We start from the raw sequence: 23355 nt of genomic DNA, 5'->3' as shown, positions 1-23355 counted from the left end.
GTGCCAGCCTCCCCCCCGGCCTCATTTCTCTTTGTCGTCCTGGGCGAGTCAAATAAAGACAAATATACCGTATATATATATATGCTTATGTATAACATACATGCTTCAGACAAATCCGAGAGAGATGTAGCGTTAAAAGTATGGGATTTCTCTCATTCTTGCAACTTAAAAAAACATTTTTGCTTTCCTTAAGAGTGTACATATACTTGATTTACTACCCCTTGATTTTAAAAGGGAAGGGCTGACAGGTAAAAATGACTATGGAGCCTGCCAGCTGGCCATCCCTTGTCTGGGCAGTAGAGCATGGCAAGTCCATCTGAGGCCATTTGTGGTGCTGTCACCTTTCTGCAATGCACCCACTCTCTGCTTGTGACACTTTTTGAACTGACTTATGTAGGTTGATTTCTGATATATGGGCCTTGTTTTTAGGTGCACTAACTAGCAAGAATAGAAGAACGTTCTGACATATTTTTAGCGGCCTTGCACATAATTTATATCTTGGCATTTGACATTTTGAATGGCAAATAGATGCATTTATTTTTGTTACTCTGTTCAACTAATAGTTTTCCCTTCCGTTTTTTGTTTGTTTGTTTGTTTGTTTTTTGTTACCCTGTGTGAAGGTCAGTTTTCCTGAATTCCGGGTGTAAAATAATCAACAGTAATAGTAATGCTAGTAACAATACTTTCCTTCCATTCCCTGATCTTCCTCTGCTGTTACTACTTTGGTTGTTTGTGTGTTTTAAGTTCCTTACAGTATTGATTGGTGTCCCATACTGGGAAATACCGGTAAATATGCAGTTATCGCCTCAACTTCAGTCTTCCTCAGACTTTGAATTGCACTTTCTAGTTTGTTGCCTAGTTTGTACACATTGATTGTACAATACCTAGGCACTTAAAACATTTTCATAAGCTTGGGCTCTAATTATTTTCAGTGGACCATATATTCATGGAAGGGCATTGCGCTATAGTTGAGCATGCTCTAAAGGCATTTCATAATATATTTATGAAGTATGATAATGATGTACAGAAGACACTTTATTCTGTTGAGAAACATGATGTAGGATTTACATATTTATCCACTGCTTTATTGACTTGAAGTCTAATAGTAATAAACCTTTCTGATGAAGCCAAAAAACATTTTTGTAATATCCTAAATACAACACAATATGAAATGTGTGTTTTTTAAAAGCAAACCAAGGTTGCAACTCATAGCCTGCTTACACAGGAATACTTTTTTTGTAGACTTTAGGCACAATCCACTAACAAATACTTAGAAACTCGATAGAGCAACCCCAGAAATACTTAGAACAAAGGCTGTAATTCTTACTTGGACTAGGGAGCAAGCATCATTAAAGAATGTGGGACTTACTGGTAGTTCTGAATAAATATGAAGTGCTCTTTAATTGTCTTTTAAGTTTCTGCCTACAGAAATTATTTCTCCTAATAACTATTTCAAAATGTGTGTGAGTTTGAGATTGTGTGTATATGAGAGAAAGATTCATATTTATTAATCCAGTGCTTTTTTCTGGGTGTATGCTGGGGTACGAATACCCCTAAACATTTTGTGAATCTAAGTTTGGGCTAATTGGGGGGTAGTATTTCAATATGAGTAGGAAAATGAGAGTACCCCTAAACATTTTTTAAGAAAAAAAAGCACTGTATTAATCTATATGAATATGTTCATTTCTTTTATATGAAACTATCTTAGTAATAAACTTGGTTTATGCTGAATGTAGTGATACTGAAAAAAAACTAGCTACAAAGTCAAATACACTGAATTTTGAAATGGAAGCTGTGATTCCATTTTATTAAGATTAAATAAAGAGAGCCTATAAACTGTACTGAAAGTTGGACTGCACTTGCATGATGGACCACTCGCACTTTCTAATATAAATGGAGGACTTTAAAGATTTCAGAGCTCTTTGAACACACAGTTGGCATATAGGTTTGCACTTGGGGGGGGACTTCTTACATAGAGCCACACCAACAGGTGTGGGGCACATGTATTCCTCCAGATGTTTCTGGACTACAACACACTACAACATACTAGCTGGGGCTGATGGGACCTGGAGTCCAACAACATCTGGAAGAGCCACAGATTCCCCATCCCTGACCTAAAGGTGAAATAGTCTTCTGTTCTGTCTTCTAGTAGAAGTAGTGTTGGCTGGTTGGCCTCAAATCAAAATGTGGATTCAAATAATGGAAAAGGGAGCAAACCTCAAATGCTATGGGCTTGATTGCTTAAATGCTTTTGTGTTGCAATATAGTTACTTCAGGCAGACTAAAGAGGACTATTTTATTAGCTTCCAAAACAATGTGTATATAGATTTGTCAAATGCTCAATAACCTTAGCTTTGCTTTAAAAAAAAGTAGTTATAGGCATATTGTATTTGCCTTGTAAATTAGCAAAGGCTATTTATTAAGGATTCTGACAACAGACCTATTTATTAATGTGTACTGTTTTAAAATAAAAAAAATTTCTAGTTCCGTGTTTGCTTTGAGATTTTTCTTCATAGCTCTGTTACCTTTTGAGGAGAGTAATTCACAGTCTCACTAGCAGGCTTTCTCCTAATCCTCCAGTCAAAATCACTAATTGTTTTTCCTTCACAAAGATAAGAAAATGTTTATATCCTACCTAAGGCGCTAACCTACTAGCAGTGGGATGTGACAGACCCTAGTACTTAAGTAATCTTATCATTCACTTTTATGGCTTAATTTAAATTGGGGCTTAGCTTAGCTCTAAAACTTGTTTTCAGTGTTTGGACTTCGCCTTGGCAAACATTACACCTACAGTGCATTAAGGCTTCTCCCCCTTTTCTTTCACTGTTCAGAACTGTAGCGCCCCCTCCTGCCATAAATTAAAAACAAAACAGTGATACAAGGCCAAATGACATGACAAATGCCATATCTGACCCCAAACACGTAGCGGTTGCAGTGTAAGTCACAGGAATGGCAATATATATATATATATATATATATATATATATATATATATATATATATATATATATTCTTTTTGTGGCCCTGTAAGAGAAGATTAATAATATGGGCGTTTAAATGGGACATGGTGGAGTGGTTGCAATGCCATAGCAGAAAAACTCTGAATATGCATGTCTGAACTTTTGCAGACATGAACTGGGCTTGTTAATGAGATTCCGCCCGTTTTTAGAACCAGAACTCACTGTGAAATGGCAACAGCAGTTTTTGAAGCTGGCTGAAAAGCACGGTAAGGAAGCCACCTCTGAATTATGCAGTGGGAGAGAGCACTTCAGGTTACATGCAGAGGCACCTGGTGTGCGAAAGGTAGGTCGAATTGTTAATGATTTAGATGCTGGCTGGAGTAAGCAAGCAGTTTGAGAAAGTTATCAGCTCCTAAGCAGCAGGTGTAGCAGTGGAGAGAGGGATAAACAAACACGAGGCACAGCTAACAATAACTTTTAATTTGAAATAATTAAAATGTACCGACACATTCATTACACTAGTGCATGAATATACAGTAGTACCTCGGGTTACAGACTCCGCTAACCCAGAAATAGTACCTCGGGTTAAGAACTTTGCTTTAGGATGAGAACAGAAATCGTGCAGTGGCAGCAGGAGACCCCATTAGCTAAAGTGGTACCTCAGGTTAAGAACGGACCTCTGGAACGAATTAAGTTCTTAACCTGAGGTACCACTATACCATGGAGATATCCCATTATGCCTATTTAGGTTGTCATAGTGATCTTGAATAAGGGACTTGACAAGTCATCATAAATCTTTTAAGGTAAAAGAAACTTAGGAATTACGGTAGATGTCACACTATTATGATTTCTGCTTGCCATACAGAACTGTCTCCCCTTTATCTTTCCCATGGCCCCCATGCACTGTTCTAGGGGTTCTTCTGACTCCCTAGAACCAATTGGGGGCATGAGGGAAAAGAGGCGAAAGCCCATTGCACTACCCAGACTGGTTGTGAATCTGACCTTTAGAGTTTTGTAGTACTGTATGTTTCTTTTCAGATATATTGAACTAAAAGGAAACCCAGGTGGTACTTGCCTTTAAAAGGCAATACTTCAGAAGAGCCCTGGCATTCAGAAGCATTGTTGCCTCTTGTGTGCAGAGGCAGAACATACCCTCCAACCTTTCTCTGATGAAATTAGGGACGTCCCATTCCATAATGATAACTTTACTATTTATACCCCACACACCTTACTGGGTTGCCCCAGCCACTCTGGGCAGCCTCCAACATATATAAAAACATAATAAAAACATAAAACATTTTTTAAAAACCTTCCCTACACAGGATTGCCATCAGGTGGCTTGGGAGTTGAATAACTCCATACCCTCCAACATTTCTCCAATGAAAATAAGGACAACTTAAGGAAAAGTGGGACATTCCAGGATCAAATCAGAAACCAGGATGGCTTTTCTAAATCAGGGACATCCCTGGAAAATTGGTACACTTGGAGGGTCTGTAGCCATTATGGCTAATAGTCATTGAAAGCTTTGTTGTACATGTATTGGTTATCTCCTTTTTTTAAAGCCATACAAGATGGTGGCCATCACTGCATCTGGCGAGACCAAATTCCATAGCTTATGCTGCATTCTTAAATCTGCAGTTTCCTCTCGATGCTGCCCCTATTATTTTGCTTTTAAAAAGCAAACATCTTTGTTAGGAACAGTGAACTCATAACTGGGCAGAACAAGCTGGAAAAATAGAGGTGTGTGTGCATACATATGGATGTGCAACCTCATGAAGTAAGGTTTTTAAAAAAGGACTCCTGGATGGTTAAGTCCAGTCAAAGGTGACTATGGGGTTGTGGTGCTCATCTTGCTTTCAGGCCGAGGGACACAGCATTTGTCCACAAACAGCTTTCAGGGGAAGAAACCACAAAGAAACTAGTAAAAGAACTGTCTTTTTCAGAACCACTCAGAGAAGGCAAGAAAAGTGAGAGCACCACCGAACCACCTCTCAGTGTTTCTTCAGCTCACAGCCAGGGAAGGACAGAGGTTGAAGGTCTACTGTTGCATTGCAGCCTAGAAGTAGCCAGACTAATATAGCTAAATCGTTGGGACTCCCCTCCTCTTTCAATGTTTTTAAAATTGTATATTTAATTGAATCTCTTGCTTACTCTCCTATATAGAGTTGGGCCCCATTTTATTAAGTTTGTCTCATTTCTCCCCGTGTGCCATTTTGGGGCCCTGGCATCCTACCATAGTTTTGAACCCTTAGGCCCCACATGTCTCCCCACAAGCAAATGCTGAGGGGGAACCAGGCTTACATACACGTGCCCATGTTGTGCTCTTCCCCTAGTTTTCCTTTTCACCCAAGATAGGATCTACAGTTTACATCCACTGACTAAACCTCTTTAATGAGGTCTGAAACCCTCCAGGGCAACTTTTTCCACTATCTTACAGTTGTATCAGGTGCTTAAACTGCGGGCTCATATTTCTCAAATGAACTCTGCCCTTAAGCAATTAGATGCTGGCCAGACAAAAAGCAGTAGCCCCAGGAGACAGAATAAACAACTCACAGTGAGAAGAGCAAATAGCAAGCGGTAGTTCTTCCCTGTTTTATGGGTCCATGATAATCACAGAATTGTAGGGTTGGAAGGAGACTCCAGGGTCATCTACAGATACTCTAACCCATTTTGGTATGTTTTCTGTAGCTGGGAATTCCACTGGAAACACGCACACATTAGCCATCAGGTATTTAGCAGGTGGTGCTGTGGGTTAAACCACAGAGCCTAGGGCTTGCCGATCAGAAGGTCAGCGGTTCAAATCCCCACGACGGGGTGAGCTCCTGTTGCTCGGTCCCTGCTCCTGCCAACCAAGCAGTTCCAAAGCACGTCAAAGTGCAAGTAGATAAATAGGTACCGCTCTGGCGGGAAGGTAAACGGCGTTTCTGTGCGCTGCTCTGGTTTGCCAGAAGTGGCTTAGTCATGCTGGCCACATGACCCGGAAGCTGTACGCCGGCTCCCTCGGCCAATAAAGCGAGATGAGCACCGCAACCCCAGAGTTGGCCACAACTGGACCTAATGGTCAGGGGTCCCTCTACCTTTACCTAGCGGCCAACGGCACACCTGTACATGAAATCAAGAACAAAGCGACTACAAGGCCTCCCATTTGCTACACGTGCCATTACGCACTCAGTCGAGAGCTGCAGCCAGACCCTATATCAAGTACTGTATAGTCAACGTGGTGTAAGTGGTCAGACTGGGAGATCAGGGTTCAAATCCCCACTCCACCGAGAAGCACACCTGGGTTTGACCTTGGGCCAGTCACTGCTGCTCAGCCGGCCTCACAGAGTTGCTGTGAAGATAAAACGGGAGGAGTGGGCCGGGGAAAACTGTGCACGCCACCTTAAAGCTAAATAATGCAATATAAACAAATGCAACAGAAATGTAATAAACAAACAAGGCCCCTGCTCCAAAATTCGCGCGCACTTCGCACGACTCCTTGGCAGATTTGCACTGCAAGCTTGGGTGTCTCCCTTACCCCATTTCCCCCACACACCTCCCCGCAAGGAGGAATGGGGAAACTCTCACGTGACATCCCTCCCCACCCCAAAAACATATTCCCTCGGTGAGGCCGCTTCCGCCCGGCTCGTCGCTCCTCCCTTTCCGCCTGGCGTGCCAAGGGAGGGGAGCGAGGGCGCCGGCGGAGTTTCTCGCGTGGGTTTGCGCGGAGGGCGGGCGACGGCGCGGAGCAGCCCAGCACCTGAGCGGGGCTTTCCCCATGGCGACGGCGCGCGCTTGGCAAGGGCGCTTGGCTTCCCCTCGGCCTCCTCCTCCGACGCCTCGGCCTCCTCCGCTGCCGCTGCCGCTGCCGCTGCTGCTTCTCCTCCTCTCCGACGCCGCTGCGCCGGCCGCGGCCCCTCTCCGGGCAGGCGGGATATGAGGAAGAAAGAGGCGCCGCCGTTGCAGGTAACGGGGCTTGGGCCTCCGGCGGGTGGCTTCTCTCCGGGCCGGACCTCGCGCGACTCCGGCCGGCCTCCTGCCCCGGGCCAAGCGGCGCTTTGCTTTCTTGCTCGGCGTCGCGCGGAGCATGCAAAGCGGAGGGGATGCAAGAAGATTTGTGTGGCGCTTGCACGGAGCCGGCGATTACACGACACACACAGAGAGTCCTTGTAACAATATTGTTGTGACAGTTGCATGGTGCGCACTTACCCGGGAGTTGTTGCGCTTCGGTGGGGTGTGATGTCAACTTAACTTTTACGCAGAGAGCAGGCCTGCTGGAATGAATGGAGCCGGGTTAGGCATGGCCACTTATGTCAACGGGTTTACTCTTGAGTAAAAATAAAAGTGAGTGGCGCGTCACCCCAGGGGAGCGACTTCCACTTAAATACGCACTTCGCGAGAGCAGGCTGAGGCGGTTGTGAGTTGGAGATTTAGCAAGCTGATTTATTTATTTTTAAGAGCACGGCTGAGGCAGGATGGCGTGGGCGAAGGAGCTCCAGGAACTATAGCTATCCTTTCTTGGAAGCCTGTGGCTTCATATCTCTCTTACCTCATTTCATTACGATCATTAAAGGCATGCTGGTTAACTTCTAGGTTGCTTCCTGGTCCGCTGTTCTAGTAAGTTGTGGTGCTTAAGGAGTGAGCCATGGGATGGATTTCTTCTCATAGTCTGAGTGATTGTATGTCGATACTGTGGGTCTAATATCCTTTTAGGGCATTAGTCTTCAGCCTTTTTAGTCCTAAGACCCACCTTTAGCTCAAACAGACTTGGAGACTTGCCTCTATTTATTTTCCCAATGTGGTGGCGGCATTGTAACCTGCTTTTGGGTGTATGCTGACTCAGTAGTGGGTCCAGGACCACCAGTTGAAGATCAGTGCCTTACCTTACACTGCTCAAGAAGTCAAGGTGATAATCCATCCTTTGCCAAAGCAAAATCCAAGAGTGAGTTGCGGGGTCTTCTCCACTGCGTTGCCCATAGGGGTGAATTCATTGTCCTCTGAAGCCTGCCTAGCTATCTCCTTCTGCTAGCTGGTGAAGACTTTGCTATTTCGGTAAGCCTTTACTGGCCATTAAAGAACTTTTAATATTATTTTTCTGCCTTGTGTGTTGCTTATTGCTAGTAGCTGTGCTGCTGCTTTTACAGTTGCTGTTATTTGTTATAGTTCTACTCTGTCTTTCAGTGAAAAGGCACAAGCTATTTCCTTCCTGCTTTATGTTTTTTATTGATTGCATGCTTAACCCTGGACTCTTTAACTTGTAGGGACTGTGTTTTGCTGCTGGGTTGAATTGGTAGATTTCGGGGACTTAGTAAAAAACAAAAACCCCAAACAAAGTAGAAGTCTGCTTATACCTGGTTTGAATTGGTTCTGTCAGACCCTGTCCAGAATGTGGTAACTGGGAGGCGAGTTGAGAACCACAGGAATTGATTTGTGGGGTTTCTGCTGTTGCTACAAAGCACTTGCTGGAAAAGATCTGGAGTTTGGGTATTACCAATCAGCTCAAGACACCTAGGTTGCATTTCTGAGATTAAATACCTAGGTGTGGTTGTTCTAGTACTGAAGTTTTTGCCAAGTGGATGAGGTAAAGCAAGTCTGGTGGATAATCCTAATACACTTGATATAAGCTGTTTTGGGGGATTGGTATTCAATCTCCAGGCACTGTACAGGGTTCTGTGGAGTTTCTTGGTCTCATCTTTGCTCCTAGAACAGAATATAGCAAGTATCTTTTATATGTTACACATGTAGAGGTTCCACCCCTTAATGCTTGATCTCATGATGGTCTGACTCCATAATAATATACCAGAACCAGAAAGAATATTATTATTATTATTATTATTATTATTAAGTGTTGACTTGTGGCTTTTTAAAATTTCATCCTACTTTAATATATTATTTTGCTTGTAAGATGTTTTGGATGGGCATTTGCCCAGAAAAGCAGCATAAAGTACTTTAACTAATAATAATTTTATTTATTTGCACATATTTAATCTGGATTTTCATTTTTAAAAATGGAAGGCAGAGTGTAGCACATAACGATAAAATCAGGTCAAGATCCACAAAAACGTAATTTAAAACATTCTTCAAGCAGTGTGATCGTACCATATTAATAGTTTTGCAACCTTAAGGGTGGACTACTATAGAATACTGAATGACGCGGACATTGAAGAAAGCTCCGATTGACATCAAAAAGTGAGCTGCAGCATGGATGTGAGGAAGTGAGAATAATGTGCAGTCTGTTTTGTGGCAATTGTGCTGGCTGGCTGAGATCTTCCAGGCCCAAGGTGCTTTCAAAGGCCTTACCACCTAGAGAAAAAACATATATTAGAGATTGTCCTCTGTATGTAAATTACTGATCAGTCCTGCTAGCTCAGCACGTTAAACACTTTGTACCTAAAGGATATTTTCCCCTCATTGTGTTGTATGAGATACTAGAGGCTAGTAGCACTTTTTTGTCAGATTCTCAAAGCTGTAATGGTCCTAGGTTCTCTTTGTGATACGCCTTGTACAAGAGTGTCATGTGACATGGCCATGAAGGGCTTTCTATAATCTTGTAACATGTCCAGACAGAAGTTGCTTTGTTAAGATACAGTAAAAATGTATGCAGCTGAAGTACAGTGGCTTGATAAATACGCTAAGCTAGCACTATTCGTAGAAGTAGTGAAAATTGGTCTCGTGTTGGGGATTGGATTGCTGACACTTCCAGTGAGTTTTAATTTTGCTCAGCGCCTGAAAGTTTGTGGCTGCATCTGAGTAGGATTGAAAGCATTTAAACTATAATTAACATTATTATTTTTATGTTTGTGGTCATAAAACTACTTAGCCAGCAGGAAGCATAACTTTAATTTCTCAGCAGCTGGAACAGCCAGAATCTTAAACCTGTCATCTGTTAACCTGAGAGGGGCTGGTGCTCAGTCTGTGGTCCCCATCTTGGAACCGAGCCTACACTATCTACTCTAATTTGTTTTGGTTATTTTTTTCTCCAGACCCCATTCTTTGTGTAATATATTGTTTGTTGGAAGACTTCTAGAGAACTCAAAATATTGCCACAATATTGTGATATTTTGGTTGGTCCCAATTAAAAGTTTGTGCTCAACCGTATACATGTGTTTTTACATGTGGATCACCTTTGTTTACTTAGCTTTCAGAATTATTTCTTCCATAATTTGATGAAAACGGAGCAGAGTGATTTATTATAGAGCAGTGAAAAACTTTCAAGGGAAGTGCTACTGATAAGGAAGTTCAAAGTAGCAGAGTTAAGGATATATTTGCCACGTGATTTGTATGATTCAGTTACCCATTTTTTCCTTTGCCATTTTAGAGTAGGTAGGCTAGCATCATAGGAACTTCCGAGTTTTACAGGTTGTAAATCATTCCTTAAGTCTAGTTAAGTACTCTAGAAAACAAATGCATTGTATTTTTCTTCAGTAGGCGATTGTTTGATAGCTTAGAATCAATTGTAGAATTGGAAGGACCAGTATTTGCTTAAAGCAAGGATAACCCCTAAACAGCCTCGGCCCAGTATACCTGAAGGAGCGTCTCCACCCCCATCGTTCAGCCCGGACACTGAGGTCCAGCTCCAAGGGCCTTCTGGTGGTGCCCTCACTGCGAGAAGTGAGGTGAACCAAGCAGAGGGCCTTCTTGGTAGTGGCACCCACCCTGTGGAACACCCTCCCATCAGATGTCAAGGAAATAAACAACTATCTGACTTTTAGAAGTCATCTGAAGGCAGCCCTGTTTAGGGAGGCTTTTAATGACTGTTGTGTTATCACTTTTTCATTATCATTAATTCTGTTGGGAGCCGCTCAGAGTCGCTGGGGAAACCCAGCCAGATGAGTGGGATATAAATACTAAATTGTTGTTGTTGTTATTATTATTATTATTATTATTATTATTATTATTAACCCTTCAGATGCTGCCAGACACCAGCTGCCATCAGCTCAAGCCAAGAATGGCCAATAGTCAGTGATGATTTGCAGTTGTCGTCCAGCGACATCGGGAGAAGCATTGCCTTCTCACCTGTGGTTTAGGAGAATCAAAAATAAGAAACATATGGTATATAACATTCTACTTCCAAGATGGGGGAACCTTTGCCCATGGCCCTGATTAGGCCTTCCAGGCCATTTTGGCCAAACACCACTCATTGCCCTATGTCTCATATTTTATATAATGTCAGGTGTGTGGCAGGTAAAAGTGGCGTTAGCAAAGGCGCTGTGCCTATGCCCACATGGTTTGATTTCAAACTGCACAGGCAGAAATTAGTCACCTGATATCACCATGATGTCAAGGGAATGGCAGGTGGGTAACTGCCCATGTGTGAAACTTGACTTGCAGGGCTTAGGGAGATAAGGACCTGGGCCTGCCAAACAGATCCAGCTCCTCACCCTGTTGTACTTCATAGTGACTGAAAATGTTGTTCCAGTCCTTTCCTATCATGAAACAGCCCCAGCTTTCAACAGGATATATTTTGTTGCAGCCTCACTGTTTCCCTACTGGTTATGCAAAGGAATGGGGACAGTTTGGAAGGCAGAAACTGAAGTGTGGCCAGAGGCAACAGCAGTATTGGGGAGTTGCTATCTTGTGATACAGAATAGATAATCTGGGTGTTCCTGGGACACGTAAGCGTTAATGAGGAGGATTCCTCAAATCCCTACCCCCAGGTGGCTGTCTGTGTAACAGCTTTGTGCTTCTCCAGAATAATGGAGGCATCTTTAGGAGAAGTGAGATGAACCAGGCATGCAAAGTACACTAGATTACTGTTAGCATGCTAACATTCTCCCTTTTATGATGCATGCTCAGTGAGAACATTTAGAGGTCTAGAATTCTTAACATTACCTTCATAGGAATTTTTCACAGTAAAGTTGGTTACTTGTTTTTGTATTGGGAACATTTACAAATTCAGATCAGCATGAATAATGTAGGAATTCACAGTGAATGCTGCGGCGGATAAGGATATAAATTCAACAGGCAAAGATCATTTTGGAAGCCTGGTTTGCAGGGGGGGGGAATACTTTCTAGTTTTTGCTTGAAAGCTGCGATATTTAGAGATCTTATTTTATGGTAAAAAAAACCAGGCTGTTTTAAAAATCTGTTTATGTGATCTGGTAGAATGCAGGTGTTTAACACAATACTGATTTGGGCTAGAAATGTATGGTTAGTGTTATTGCTTGCTGAATTCAGTTATTCCTAGATATCTCTCTTGAAACTTCTTACAAATATAAATTGTAATACCTCAACAAAAGTCTCATTTAATAGTGCTTCTGAACTTGGGGGTCTCTGGTTAGCTCAGATTCTAGTTACGTCAGAAGAGTATCAAACCATGGTTTTATGATCCTAGTTTGCTCAATACAGTGGTACCTCTGGTTACGAACTTAATTCGTTCCGGAGGTCCATTCTTAACCTGAGGTATCACTTTAGCTAGAGGGGCCGCCACACGATTTCTCATCCTGAGGTAAAGTTCTTAACCCGAGGTACTACTTCCGGGTTAGTGGAGTCTGTAACCCAAAGTGTTTGTAACCCGAGGTAGCACTGTAACTGGAGTTTTTAAACTACACGTCAGAGTTCAGATATAACAGGGAACTCTGGTTCATTTTGCATTGAAGATGGAAGCTTTTCAATCTCCTCTTGTATGTGAAAGAGCAGTGGGTTGGTTAAGGCTTGCTGTGGATACTTCAGGTAATTTTAAACTATGGTTTGATGTCATAGAGCTGAACTGGCCTTTTTGTGCTGAAATTAAACAGCAAACATAGTTCAGGATATTTGACTGTAGGAAAAAATCCTGAAAATACTAATACCTATTAGTCTTTGAACCCCACTGTAGAGGAGGGAAACACACTTTCTGTAAAGAGCTTTAAAAGAAAAACAAACCCGAACATATCCCCACAATCTGTAAACAAATTAGGGGAGCGCAATACAAAGTTACTGTCTGGCACAGTGCAGATTGACATTCTTTCTTTTTCAGTGTAGCCTATTTGCTTAGTGAAATGGAAGACAAATGGCTTAAAGAAATGTCTGTAAAATGTCACAAAGGTAAGGGTGTAAAGATCACACAGAAAACTGGATAGGTAGAAGCACAAAATGTATCTCTTGCAGTTAAGATATCGTTTGTGTAATGTAGAACTGCAACCTGTTTTTGGAGGGATCTATATGTGCAAGACTGAACCTGAAAGCTTGGGTGTGTTTTAAAAATGATGTGGGAAGACTTGAACAATGGCATTTCAAAATAAGTAATGTTTGTTCTATCTTTAGGAAGTGAATTTTACTTTCTTTTGAAAGAATAAGACACAGTTGCTAGCCTGAACAAAACCTTGTCCTTCATGTGACAGAAAATGAGGAAAGAAGTCACAAGTTTTCTTTTTATTTTGGAATACATAGGTTGAAATCCTAACCCTACTTCCCTGGGAATAAACCCCATTAAATTCAGTTGGACTTCTGTAGACATGATTAGGTGTAGAATTGCAGGGCTCGGGGAGCGAATTCTTTTCAATACAAAAGTAACACAGTTGTTTTGAGACGTCTGTATTTAGCTGAAGAATAAATACTGGCATTTGGGGCCATTTGTAACAACGGTTTAATCTCGGTATATGGAATAAGTGCACTTCTTACAGAACTAAGAGTTACGCAAGTATAGGCAAAGAAAAGCCCTGGTGTCTTAAAACAGAAACTCAAAAAGAGGAGGTGTTTTCTTCAAAGAGGTTATCCACTAAAGTTTAAAAGGAAGGTAGTTATAATAAGAAGATAAACAGTACAGCTGATTAATACAACACAGTGCATGTTTCTTCCTGTGTCAGATGTGGAGCGGCTTCAGAAATCTTGTTCACCTTCATTATTATTTATCTTTAAGTCATATGGCTGAAGCAGGCACCCCCAAACTCGGCCCTCCAAGTGTTTTGGGACTACAACTCCCATCATCTCTAGCTGTGAGTGGTCAGGGATGGTGGGAATTGTAGTCCCAAAACACCTGGAGGGCCGAGTTTGGGGGTGCTTGGGCTGAAGTATTGCCTGGGAACTATACCTCTCCTACTCTTTGGAGTTGATTCTTGCCACGCCTGGCATTTGTAAATGAGGTTCCAGAATGAATTTGTTTGAAGCTGCAAGATTCTTTAATCTTGTACTTTGAAGGAAAGCTTACCAGTGTATTAGTGCAATTATTCACAGCATACAAATAATTCTAAGTGTAAACCTTCCAGGATGTTGCAAAATTTAATCCTCAGGATTGCCTAGACAGGATTTGTAGTTATGGAGTCACTGCCAATTTAGAAGTTGTACATCGGGAAATGTCATAATTGAATAAAGAGTGTATTATTATGTATAAGTTGCATATGTTGTAGAGAAAGCGATTGTACATTTTTAATACAAAACCCAGAAGGGAACCTGAAATAAAAAAGCAGTAAATCTACTATTATAGCTTTCACATCATATAAAAATGATGTTACAGTCACTGTAACATTATATGCTTGACATTTTGTGTATTTTAAAGTATGGCTGTGAATTTTTCTTGGTTTATTTTTCATTAACCTCTTTGAGGTTTGTTTGTTTTTGCAATCATGCAGTGTTTAAATTTTACTAAATAAATAAATAAATGCTGTAAGTTGCATGGTTGGGGTTCTGCACAAGACATTCATGGGGTGTGACACCTTGAGAACACAGGCCCGCAAACCCATGTTTGGAAAGTGTCGTCGTTCAAGCTCACCAACCTGAACTGTGTGCATTGTACTATGTTAGGGCACTGAACATAATATTTTTGTGATAAAATGAAGATGGGAGGTACCTAATATATCCTGTCTCCAGGAGAATATAGTAAGATCATTGAGCAGAAATGGAACCTTGAATCTGGTAAACATATGCCCCAAATATTTGACCAGATAAGTAAGTTAATGACCCTAAACTAGGAATCTGTGATGCGGAGTTGCTAATGAGGTGTATAAGGTATTGCATAATTTAACTCAGTGCTATTAGCGCACTCTCTCTGTGCCATAGCCAACAGAAAAGCTGTTGCATACTGAGGTTCAGCTTCAGATAGCTCTATCAGTGACATTGTGAATTTCAGAGACTAAACCAGTTGACTTCTCTTGCTGGAAATCAGACTCTCTTGTAACAACCAAATGTGTTTGTCAGGCAAGAGACTGTCTCTTGTAAGGTTCTTTCAATTTTCCACCTCTATTACAGTGAAAGTGTTCCCCAAACAAGTTATTTTCTCTACTAATTTGATCTGCTCCTGGAAAAAAGGCAGCAGCTGCCTGTTCCATGTTTCATGTACCTACTTGTCTGATATATTTTTTTCCCCAAGCTGGAAATAATTGACTTCTGTTTCTTCATATCTCACATTGTGCATTACACCTTTTGCATAACAAGGTGGGATTGTGGCTTCTGACAAGGAGTTTGATAATTTGTGTTACAGAAAGGTTTTCCTTTTGGCTGAGTCCAGTATCAAAGGGCATCAAAAGGGGAAAAGATTCCTTTACCTTCACATAGAGCTAGGCCTATTGCTGCATGTACTGTCATTTTACTACCTACTTCCTTTTTGTAGCTTTATTTTCATAGTCTATATGTACCTGTACATCAAAGGTGTACAAGGTGGCTGATTTGCTTCCTCTTCCCTTGCCATGTACCAGCAGCACACTGCCATGGCAGGATTATAATCACCATTTTTTTATTATTAAACCCTGACCTGCCCGTCAGCTGAAGTCACCAGTATTCTCAGCTGATGGGAATGGTTTGGGGAGAAATGGCTTCACGGGCCAAACTGGTGCGTCAGAGGTTCCCCATTCCTGCTATACTGCAAGTATAGTATAAGATTCAATTTAAGGATTTTGTTTTCTTGTACGGAACGGTTAATTTTGGATATGCTGATGTATGTCATTGTAAAACAAGATATGCAGTGTGATCCTATGCATGTTTAACCAGAAGCAAGTTTCTGTGTTCAATGGTACCTACTTACATGAAAATGTGCCTATGATTGCTCCTTAGTTTAACCGCTTTTCCCCCTTAAGGTCTGTTGCTTTTTTCACTAATGTCATCCTTGTAATGCTTCCAAGTTTATCCTGTGTGCCCTGTACCTGCATTTTAGTTTCAAAGAAGTGGAGTTGCCACTGTTCCTGGTGGCTTGCATTTTCTTTCTCTCTTATGAAGTAGACAGGTGCATTGAAGACCCAGCAGTTATTCAGAATACATGTTCATATGTTTGCCTTCAGGAGAGTTGGAGGACAGTTGGATGCTCCCAGAGGGCGGTGTGTATGGCTGTCCCCTTCCACTGAAGCAAATCCAGAAACTTCGGGTGGGGCATGCATCATGTGCACAAAAGAACTGTCTCTCTTGCTGAACCTTATTGTAATGATTTATGTTTTATTTTTAGGTTTCGATTTGGCATCGCCTTGCCTCCAGTACCAGCAACAGCTGTGCTCCTTGATCAATGTGACGGTCTGGAATGCTTCAGCAACTGACGAAATGATTGAGGGTAGCGGAAGATATGATTTTTACATTGGTCTGGTATTGGCAATGAGCTCCAGCCTTTTCATTGGTGGGAGTTTCATCCTGAAGAAGAAAGGTCTTCTTCGATTGGCTAGGAAGGGCTCCATGAGAGCAGGTAAAAGTTTGCTTGAACGGGAAAAAATGTTTAAGGGAAAACATGAACTTTGAGCCCAGATCTTGGCTGTAACTTGAAGCATATACAAAATCTTTCATATGACGTTTTCTACAATTGTATGCAGAATTTAGCATATGGGACAGAATTCTGAGAATCCCCACTACGTTTTTTAGTTAATTAAAAAGAGCCAGTTTATGCCCTTTTGGTTTTAAGAGTTGAAAAAGTGAAACATGGGGGCAGCTTGATATGATGCAGGAAAGGAGATCTGTTTCTCCACAGCTGAGAACCATGTGGCAGTTGTATAAATCCGAGAGCTGTGATTGGGTCAGTATGAACCATAGAATTCTAGAGTTGGAAGGCACCCCCAGAGTCACCTAGTCCAACCCCCTGGAATGCAGGAATCTCAGCTAGACCATACATATGGACTGAAATGTTACTCCTTATAGTGTTCACAATGGAAGCATGTGGTAGACAAGCTGGGATATAACTCTTCAGCACTACTTACAGTGTTCAAGGAGGGAAGTAACACCATCCCTTGGTTCTCCAGTCGCGTTTCACTAACCATAGCATGTCTATGCCCAACCCCTATATTTTGACGTAATTCTAAAAACCGAAACCCTCTCCTCACAAGGATACCTCAAACTCAGGGTGTCTGAAAACACACATGTATTTTGCTCTTATTTATGCAAATATTTTATGGATTTGGGGCTTCCTTGAGGCAAAACTTTTTCTGCTTGGTGTTTAAAAGTGTCTCATGAATTTTGTAGTGTAATACAGTGGTACCTCGGGTTAAGTACTTAATTCATTCCAGAGGTCCATTCTTAACCTGAAACTGTTCTTAACCTGAAGCAACACTTTAGCTAATGGGGCCTCCTGCTGCCGCCACACGGCTGGAACATGATTTCTGTTCTCATTCTGAAGCAAAGTTCTTAACCCGAGGTACTATTTCTGGGTTAGCGGAGTCTGTAACCTGAAGCGTATGTAACCTGAGGTACCACTGTAATCCCTTCGACTAAACAGTCTTCCTACCTGAGTATGCTGAATCATTATATTTTCACGTTACAGAGTTAATAAATTGGGTTAACTTCAGCTGTTTTTAAAGACGTTAACTATTTTGAAACATGCATATTTAAAACAATTTGCATGCTATCAATGCTAGCATGTGTACATTTTGGCAGGATGGTTGAGCTTTTCATGATGCAAATTGGTACCTACTCTGCTTACGTGGCAGCAAATGCTGTGTGAAACACACAGACTTGTACTGCTCTGAGATCTCTGTGGAATTTTATAGTTCTATAGTTTTATTTTGTCAAACAAAACGTAACAAACCTTTTAAAAACGTATGGCTCCTTAAATTCCTTGAGAGGTGGGGATGCAACAATGGTTTGTGAGGTTTCAGGGTCAAGGAAAATGGTGGCCCTTCTCATTTCATTAAATGCGAAGGGGCTTCTGTGCAAACTGCATACCTAATGTTTTCTGAATATTTTTTGCTTTTGCCAGTTGAAAAATAGGATTAAAATAAAAGTAGAAATCGATGTTGAGTAGATAAGGAAGGTTTTATTATCTGACCTTGGAGAGACCTGGCTTTTATCCAGAGGACAAAGCAGCTAGTTCTGCCCATCCAAAAATTCTTTGGGCTTACGATAGACTTCAGCATTGCAATGTAGAAATGAGGCACCCTTTTTTTTAGAGAAGTAACTTTGAAAATATTTATATAATTAAAGCATAGTAATGAATTTGTATATTCAGTTCTCTCTTTTTTTTCTCTGAGCCGATACACAGATTTGCATTTTAAAAACAATCTTGGAATATAACAAAACACAAGGAATATAAAGTTACACAAAGCCAATGCTAAGGAAATTATCCCTATTTTATTAATTTCCTGTGTTGCAGTGGGTTGGGCTAGATGATCCTCAGGGTCCCTTCCAACTCTACAATTCTATGATTCTGGCAACATTCGTCCATGCATAATGCAAATGTATCTGTTCTGAAACTATGCCAGGTAACCCTAGCTTTGTATACCGTATTTTCACTCGCAGAAGAGTCAGGGCTTTATTGCACAGGAGCTCCTTCATTTCACTGTAGGAGTGTTCTGCTTGGAAGACATTCTTGAGCTGCAATTCATCGGTGCATGCATGTAATCTGAAATATTGCAAAACTTTTTTCTAGCATCCTGAGGACTGCCTTGTAAATCGAGTAAAAGATGGTAGCAATAGTAATATCCAAATATTGGACCCAAGAGTTTTCCAGCACTGTGGATTGGGCAAAGCAACATTATTCCATGACTATTTTTTTTAAAGTATTTAATTCATCGTAATAAAAAAGCTTTTATTGACTAGTATCGTATTTTTTAAAAAAAACCTGAACCTTTAAAAACCTAAAATATAATAGTAGCATTGTGTATCACAGTAACTTTCCCTCCCCCTTTTCTTAAAAAAACTAGGACAAGGTGGCCATGCATACCTTAAAGAGTGGCTCTGGTGGGCTGGACTCTTGTCAAGTAAGTTAAGCTAACATACTTTTTTTTTTTTAGTCCTCTTTGGTTATCTGTGAATCCAGACAAGACTGCATTGAGAGTTGGCACCGTCTGGGAGCTCAGAAGGGTCCATCACTGACCTTGTGTGCCCTTGAGAAGCTTGGCACTTCAGGGCCAGTCACTCATCTCATTTCCTCTTTGCTGTAGATGTGGCTTACCTGGTGGCATTGGGAGAGAGGTCTCTCCTTATGGGATCAGACAATCTGCAGCAGTTCCGCAGGAGGCAGCTGCAGATCTCCCCCCCCCCCCCAAAAGACACAATGTCTGATGCTTAGCAGTGCACGCCTTTTGAGTGCTGTCTGGGCTCCCATAATAACCCCCTGCCATCAGATAAAACATGGCTGCGGGGAACAAGGGAGTAAGGCGAGTGATTGGCGGCGGTGGCAGCAACCAACGGTCGTGTTAAATGGGGGCTGGCAGCACACCAGGTGAGGAACAGGTTAGCAACACCTGGCAAGGGCTCAATGGTGGCATGTGGCAATATCTCTGAACCCCCAAAAGGAGGAAGAGAATAATCTTAAGCGTGGAATATCAGTAAAGGAACAAAGAAAATTAGTGCAGGTATTGTGAAATAATCTGAAGACCGGGTGAGGAAGTGACACAGGGCCCTAGGACAGACTGGGGCTGAATTCTGGAGAGGAAATGGGAAGATGTGGCTTTGGAGGCAGGAAACAGTATGTTGTGACACAAACGCCCATTCATTTGTGCTGCTGAGTGTTTAGATTTCATTTCGATTGGGGAGAGTGATCAGTTCCAATTTCTGCTAGCTTCCAATTCAGTATAATCCAGATCACTTTCCGACTCCACAAGGGGGAATTGAGAAAATGCCCCTCGTATTGTAAACCATAGATTTGTTTTACCTCAAGTAGTGGAGCGTTGTAATGAGAACTGGAAAGGTGACCCCAAACTGAAAGGCATTCTTGTGTTAAAAATTCCTAGGAAGTTGGCTTTGAATTTTCCTGTTTAGGGATTTCCTTGTTGATAAAAGCTGCTTTTTATGCATTTTGGTTTTCATCTGCAGGGGTGGGTGGTCAGCTTGAGTTTTCGAAAGCTTATCTGAAACTTGTCCCCTTTTGTATTTTAATTTGTAGTGGGAACTGGCGAAGTTGCAAACTTTGCTGCCTATGCATTTGCACCGGCTACATTGGTGACTCCCTTAGGAGCTCTAAGTGTTCTTGTAAGGTAAGGAATATGGCATTTTCAGAGGCAGTGTAGTTGCATTTGCTACTAAGTGCATACTTATGTGTGAGTACACAAAAACTTGTTGAAGTCTATTAGCCTCTTATTCCAATTTCTCCTGAACTCCCCCACCCCAGTTGCCTTAATTTGATATACTTAAGATTTTTTTAAAATCTCCATTATCTTCTTGATTGCCACTTCTCTGACTTTAAACATACTCCTAGATACAGGTGGGTAGCCGTGTTGGTCTGCCGTAGTCGAAACAAAATAAAAAAAAATATTTCTAGTAGCACCTTAGAGACCAACTAAGTTTGTTATTGGTATGAGCTTTCATGTGCATGCACACTTCTTCAGATACTTCTTCAGGTGTGCATGCACACGAAAGCTCATACCAATAACAAACTTAGTTGGTCTCTAAGGTGCTACTGGAAGGATTTTTTTTATTTTAAACATATTCGTTGGTTTGAAACCCTTACAGGCTGGCTTATATAATTCATTTATCACCAGCCTTTACCATTTTTAATGCTGTGTTTTTCTTTTATCTTTAGTCTTGACTTGCATTTAATGCCTTATTAATGAAGGCAGCAAAATCTGTTTGCATGTTTACTCAAAAAGTAGCCCAACTTTATTCAATGAGGCCTACTCCCAGGTAAGCATGCATATGATTGCAGCCTAAATCAGTCACTTGTTTTCTGAATAAGATCACATCCCAGAGTAATTGAAGCTAATAAAGAATCCATCTGTATGTCTATGGTTATGATTATTTGCCCAGTGTGCAATACTTTCAGTTTAACATTAGATTTGCCATTTTATCAGTTTGGTGTGTTTCATTGTTTTGAATTATTTGGTCTCATTTGCAGCCGCAATCATCGCACTGCCACCCCATGAATAAATTGCATACAATTTATGGGTGGTTTTTAGATAGAAATTTAATAAACTATATTGATTGAGTTGTATTAAGCATATCAACTTAATCAAGGTCCTGTTAGACACTGTTCGGTATTTTGTATTGATTGTAACCAGTTGCTGTGTTTCTCATTTTGGAGCTAAACTGTATCATTGTAGCTTTAAAACATTAAAAATTCAAACATATTAGCTGTCGAAAAACAGATTGCAAAGACTTTGTGTGTATCTTGCTCTTTAACCTTGTCAGAATCCCCAATACGGTTTTGGGTATTAAAAATAATAATAATGGAGCAATTCAAATTTACAACATGGATTTATATTTTTTATGTTTCAGTGCCATTCTCTCATCGTACTTTTTAAATGAAAAGCTCAATCTGCATGGAAAAGTTGGGTGTTTGTTAAGCGTACTGGGTACAACTGTGATGGTAATTCATGCACCCCAAGAAGAGGCAGTGGAAACTTTGAATGAAATATCCCACAAGCTGGGTGATCCAGGTAAGAGAACCCTGCATTCTGTGCAAAGCAAGGAGCAGTAGAGGAAATGCACAGTTCACAGGAATACAGTCATATCTTGGAAGTCAAACAGAATCCGTTCCGAAAGTCCATTCGACTTGCAAAGCATTTGAAAACCAAATTGTGGCTTCTGATTGGCTCCAGGAAGCTCCTGCAGCCAATCAGAAGCCATGGAAGCCCTGCCGGATGTCGGGTTCCAAAAGAATGTTTGCAAACTGGAACAATCGCTTCTGGGTTTGCGATGTGCAGGAGCCAAAACGTCTCCAGGTACAACTGTATTGTGTGACTTTGAACAAGGTGTCCGAAAACTAGATTTAGGTATGCACCCCCAACTGTTCAAAAGAACCATAGAAGCTTTTAAGAGAAGTTTGCGTTTTACAATACAGTACAGCCATGTGCTTTGTGCTTCCCCTGCCACAGCTAGCTGCAGTTTTTTTTAACAGTAGTTCAATACTGTTTGCTTGAACTAAAGACCTAACTGGTTTACAAAAGGCAATCTAAAATACTCATCAAATACCAATGAGAAATTAACATTAAAAACAAGTTGTTAAATAAAAAAAACTTCAAATATAAAACCAGCAATTTAAAAACAGTTCTGCCTCCTAAAATCACATGTTAAAATTCCATTCTCTGGCATTAAACTCAAAATTAGGAAGCCCCCCCCCCTTTACTGAGCCTCAGACTCCCTCCCCCCAAAGCCTTAGCTCATACAGAGTAATAAAATGCGAATTGTGGCTGATGTGATTTCTCTTTATGTTGCAGGTTTTGTGGTCTTTGCCACATTTGTTGTCATTGTGTCCTTAATAATGATCTTTGTGGTGGGACCACGGCATGGACAAACCAACATTCTTGTGTACATAACAATATGCTCAGTCATTGGAGCTCTGTCTGTTTCCTGTGTAAAAGGCTTGGGCATCGCTATAAAGGAACTTTTTGCTGGGAAGCCTGTGCTGACGCATCCTTTATCCTGGATTCTTCTGCTAAGTCTTATTGTCTGCGTCAGCACGCAGATCAACTATTTAAATCGAGCCCTGGATATATTCAACACTTCCCTCGTGACACCAATCTATTATGTATTCTTCACAACATCTGTTTTAACTTGCTCCGCTATCCTCTTCAAAGAGTGGCAACACATGGCAGCTGACGACGTTATTGGCACTCTTAGCGGCTTTCTCACTATAATAGTGGGGATATTTCTATTGCATGCCTTTAAGGATGTCAACTTCACCCTAGCAAACTTGCCCGTGTCTTTACGTAAGGATGACAGAGGAATAAACGGCTCTTTGCCAAACACATACGAACGCTTTAACGACGAAGAAAGTGGAAGCCGTGTAGGTGATCTGCAGTCCACAGAGGGAATGGCCTCTAGGAGAAATGGAAACCTGGGAGCATCTTAAGAAGAGAGCAATTCTGTAACTGTGTTTTGTTGTGGAATGTCATTTTTAAGTGCTTGTCAGAAACAAATGTATTTAAACAGTATGTATAGACAATCGTTTGTTTTTAGGTTTGACTAGCTTGGACCAAGAACAGTGGTGGATTTTTATTTGCCTTACCTTTTCATTTAAAAAAAATAATACTAAAGGACTTCAAAAACATGTTTTGCTAAATTACCTGTGAACATGTAAAATACTAATTTTTTTGTTTAGGACTTATTGCACTAATGACAATTTTAACAAATAAAATGCTTTATTTCTGCATGA

General features: G+C 41.1%; 1 protein-coding gene and 2 long non-coding RNA genes across 4 annotated transcripts in view; 1 reads left to right on the top strand and 2 right to left on the bottom strand.

Moving 5' to 3' along the window:
• The window catches only part of LOC307214431, a 3085-nt gene extending 604 nt beyond the window's left edge, over positions 1-2481 (bottom strand). The window contains exon 1 of the long non-coding RNA XR_013838080.1: positions 101-2481. This is a non-coding gene — a long non-coding RNA (uncharacterized lncRNA). The remainder of the gene's footprint in view (positions 1-100) is intronic.
• The window catches only part of LOC307214384, a 14090-nt gene extending 6618 nt beyond the window's left edge, over positions 1-7472 (bottom strand). Inside the window, exon 1 of the long non-coding RNA XR_013838016.1 lies at positions 7149-7472. This is a non-coding gene — a long non-coding RNA (uncharacterized lncRNA). The remainder of the gene's footprint in view (positions 1-7148) is intronic.
• Positions 6719-23355, top strand: NIPA2 (NIPA magnesium transporter 2). Of its 2 annotated transcripts, XM_079972885.1 has the most exons (7): positions 12031-12089; positions 12898-12965; positions 16291-16521; positions 18965-19021; positions 20149-20239; positions 21477-21637; positions 22418-23355. In XM_079972885.1, the coding sequence occupies exons 1-7, from the start codon at positions 12046-12048 to the stop codon at positions 23050-23052; spliced, it is 1287 nt and encodes a 428-aa protein (XP_079829011.1). In that variant the 5' UTR covers positions 12031-12045; the 3' UTR covers positions 23053-23355. The 2 variants fall into 2 exon arrangements, with proteins under 2 accessions (XP_079829012.1, XP_079829011.1); XM_079972886.1 differs by lacking the exons at positions 12031-12089; positions 12898-12965 and adding an exon at positions 6719-6905.

Source organism: Podarcis cretensis, assembly GCF_951804945.1.
Source record: "Podarcis cretensis genome assembly, chromosome: 4".
Classification (NCBI taxonomy): domain Eukaryota; kingdom Metazoa; phylum Chordata; class Lepidosauria; order Squamata; family Lacertidae; genus Podarcis; species Podarcis cretensis.
Note: the sequence above shows the minus strand (reverse complement) of the source record. Positions and strands in the feature narration are given on the sequence as shown.

Excerpts from the sequence above, each read along its gene's own strand:
- NIPA2 (XM_079972885.1), top strand. The coding sequence starts at position 12,046 with ATGCAGGTGTTTAACACAATACTGATTTGGGCTAGAAATGTATG. Across the intron at positions 12,090-12,897 it reads ATTTGGGCTAGAAATGTATG|TGTAGCCTATTTGCTTAGTG; the intron begins GTTAGTGTTATT and ends TTTCTTTTTCAG. Across the intron at positions 19,022-20,148 it reads GTGGGCTGGACTCTTGTCAA|TGGGAACTGGCGAAGTTGCA; the intron begins GTAAGTTAAGCT and ends TTTAATTTGTAG.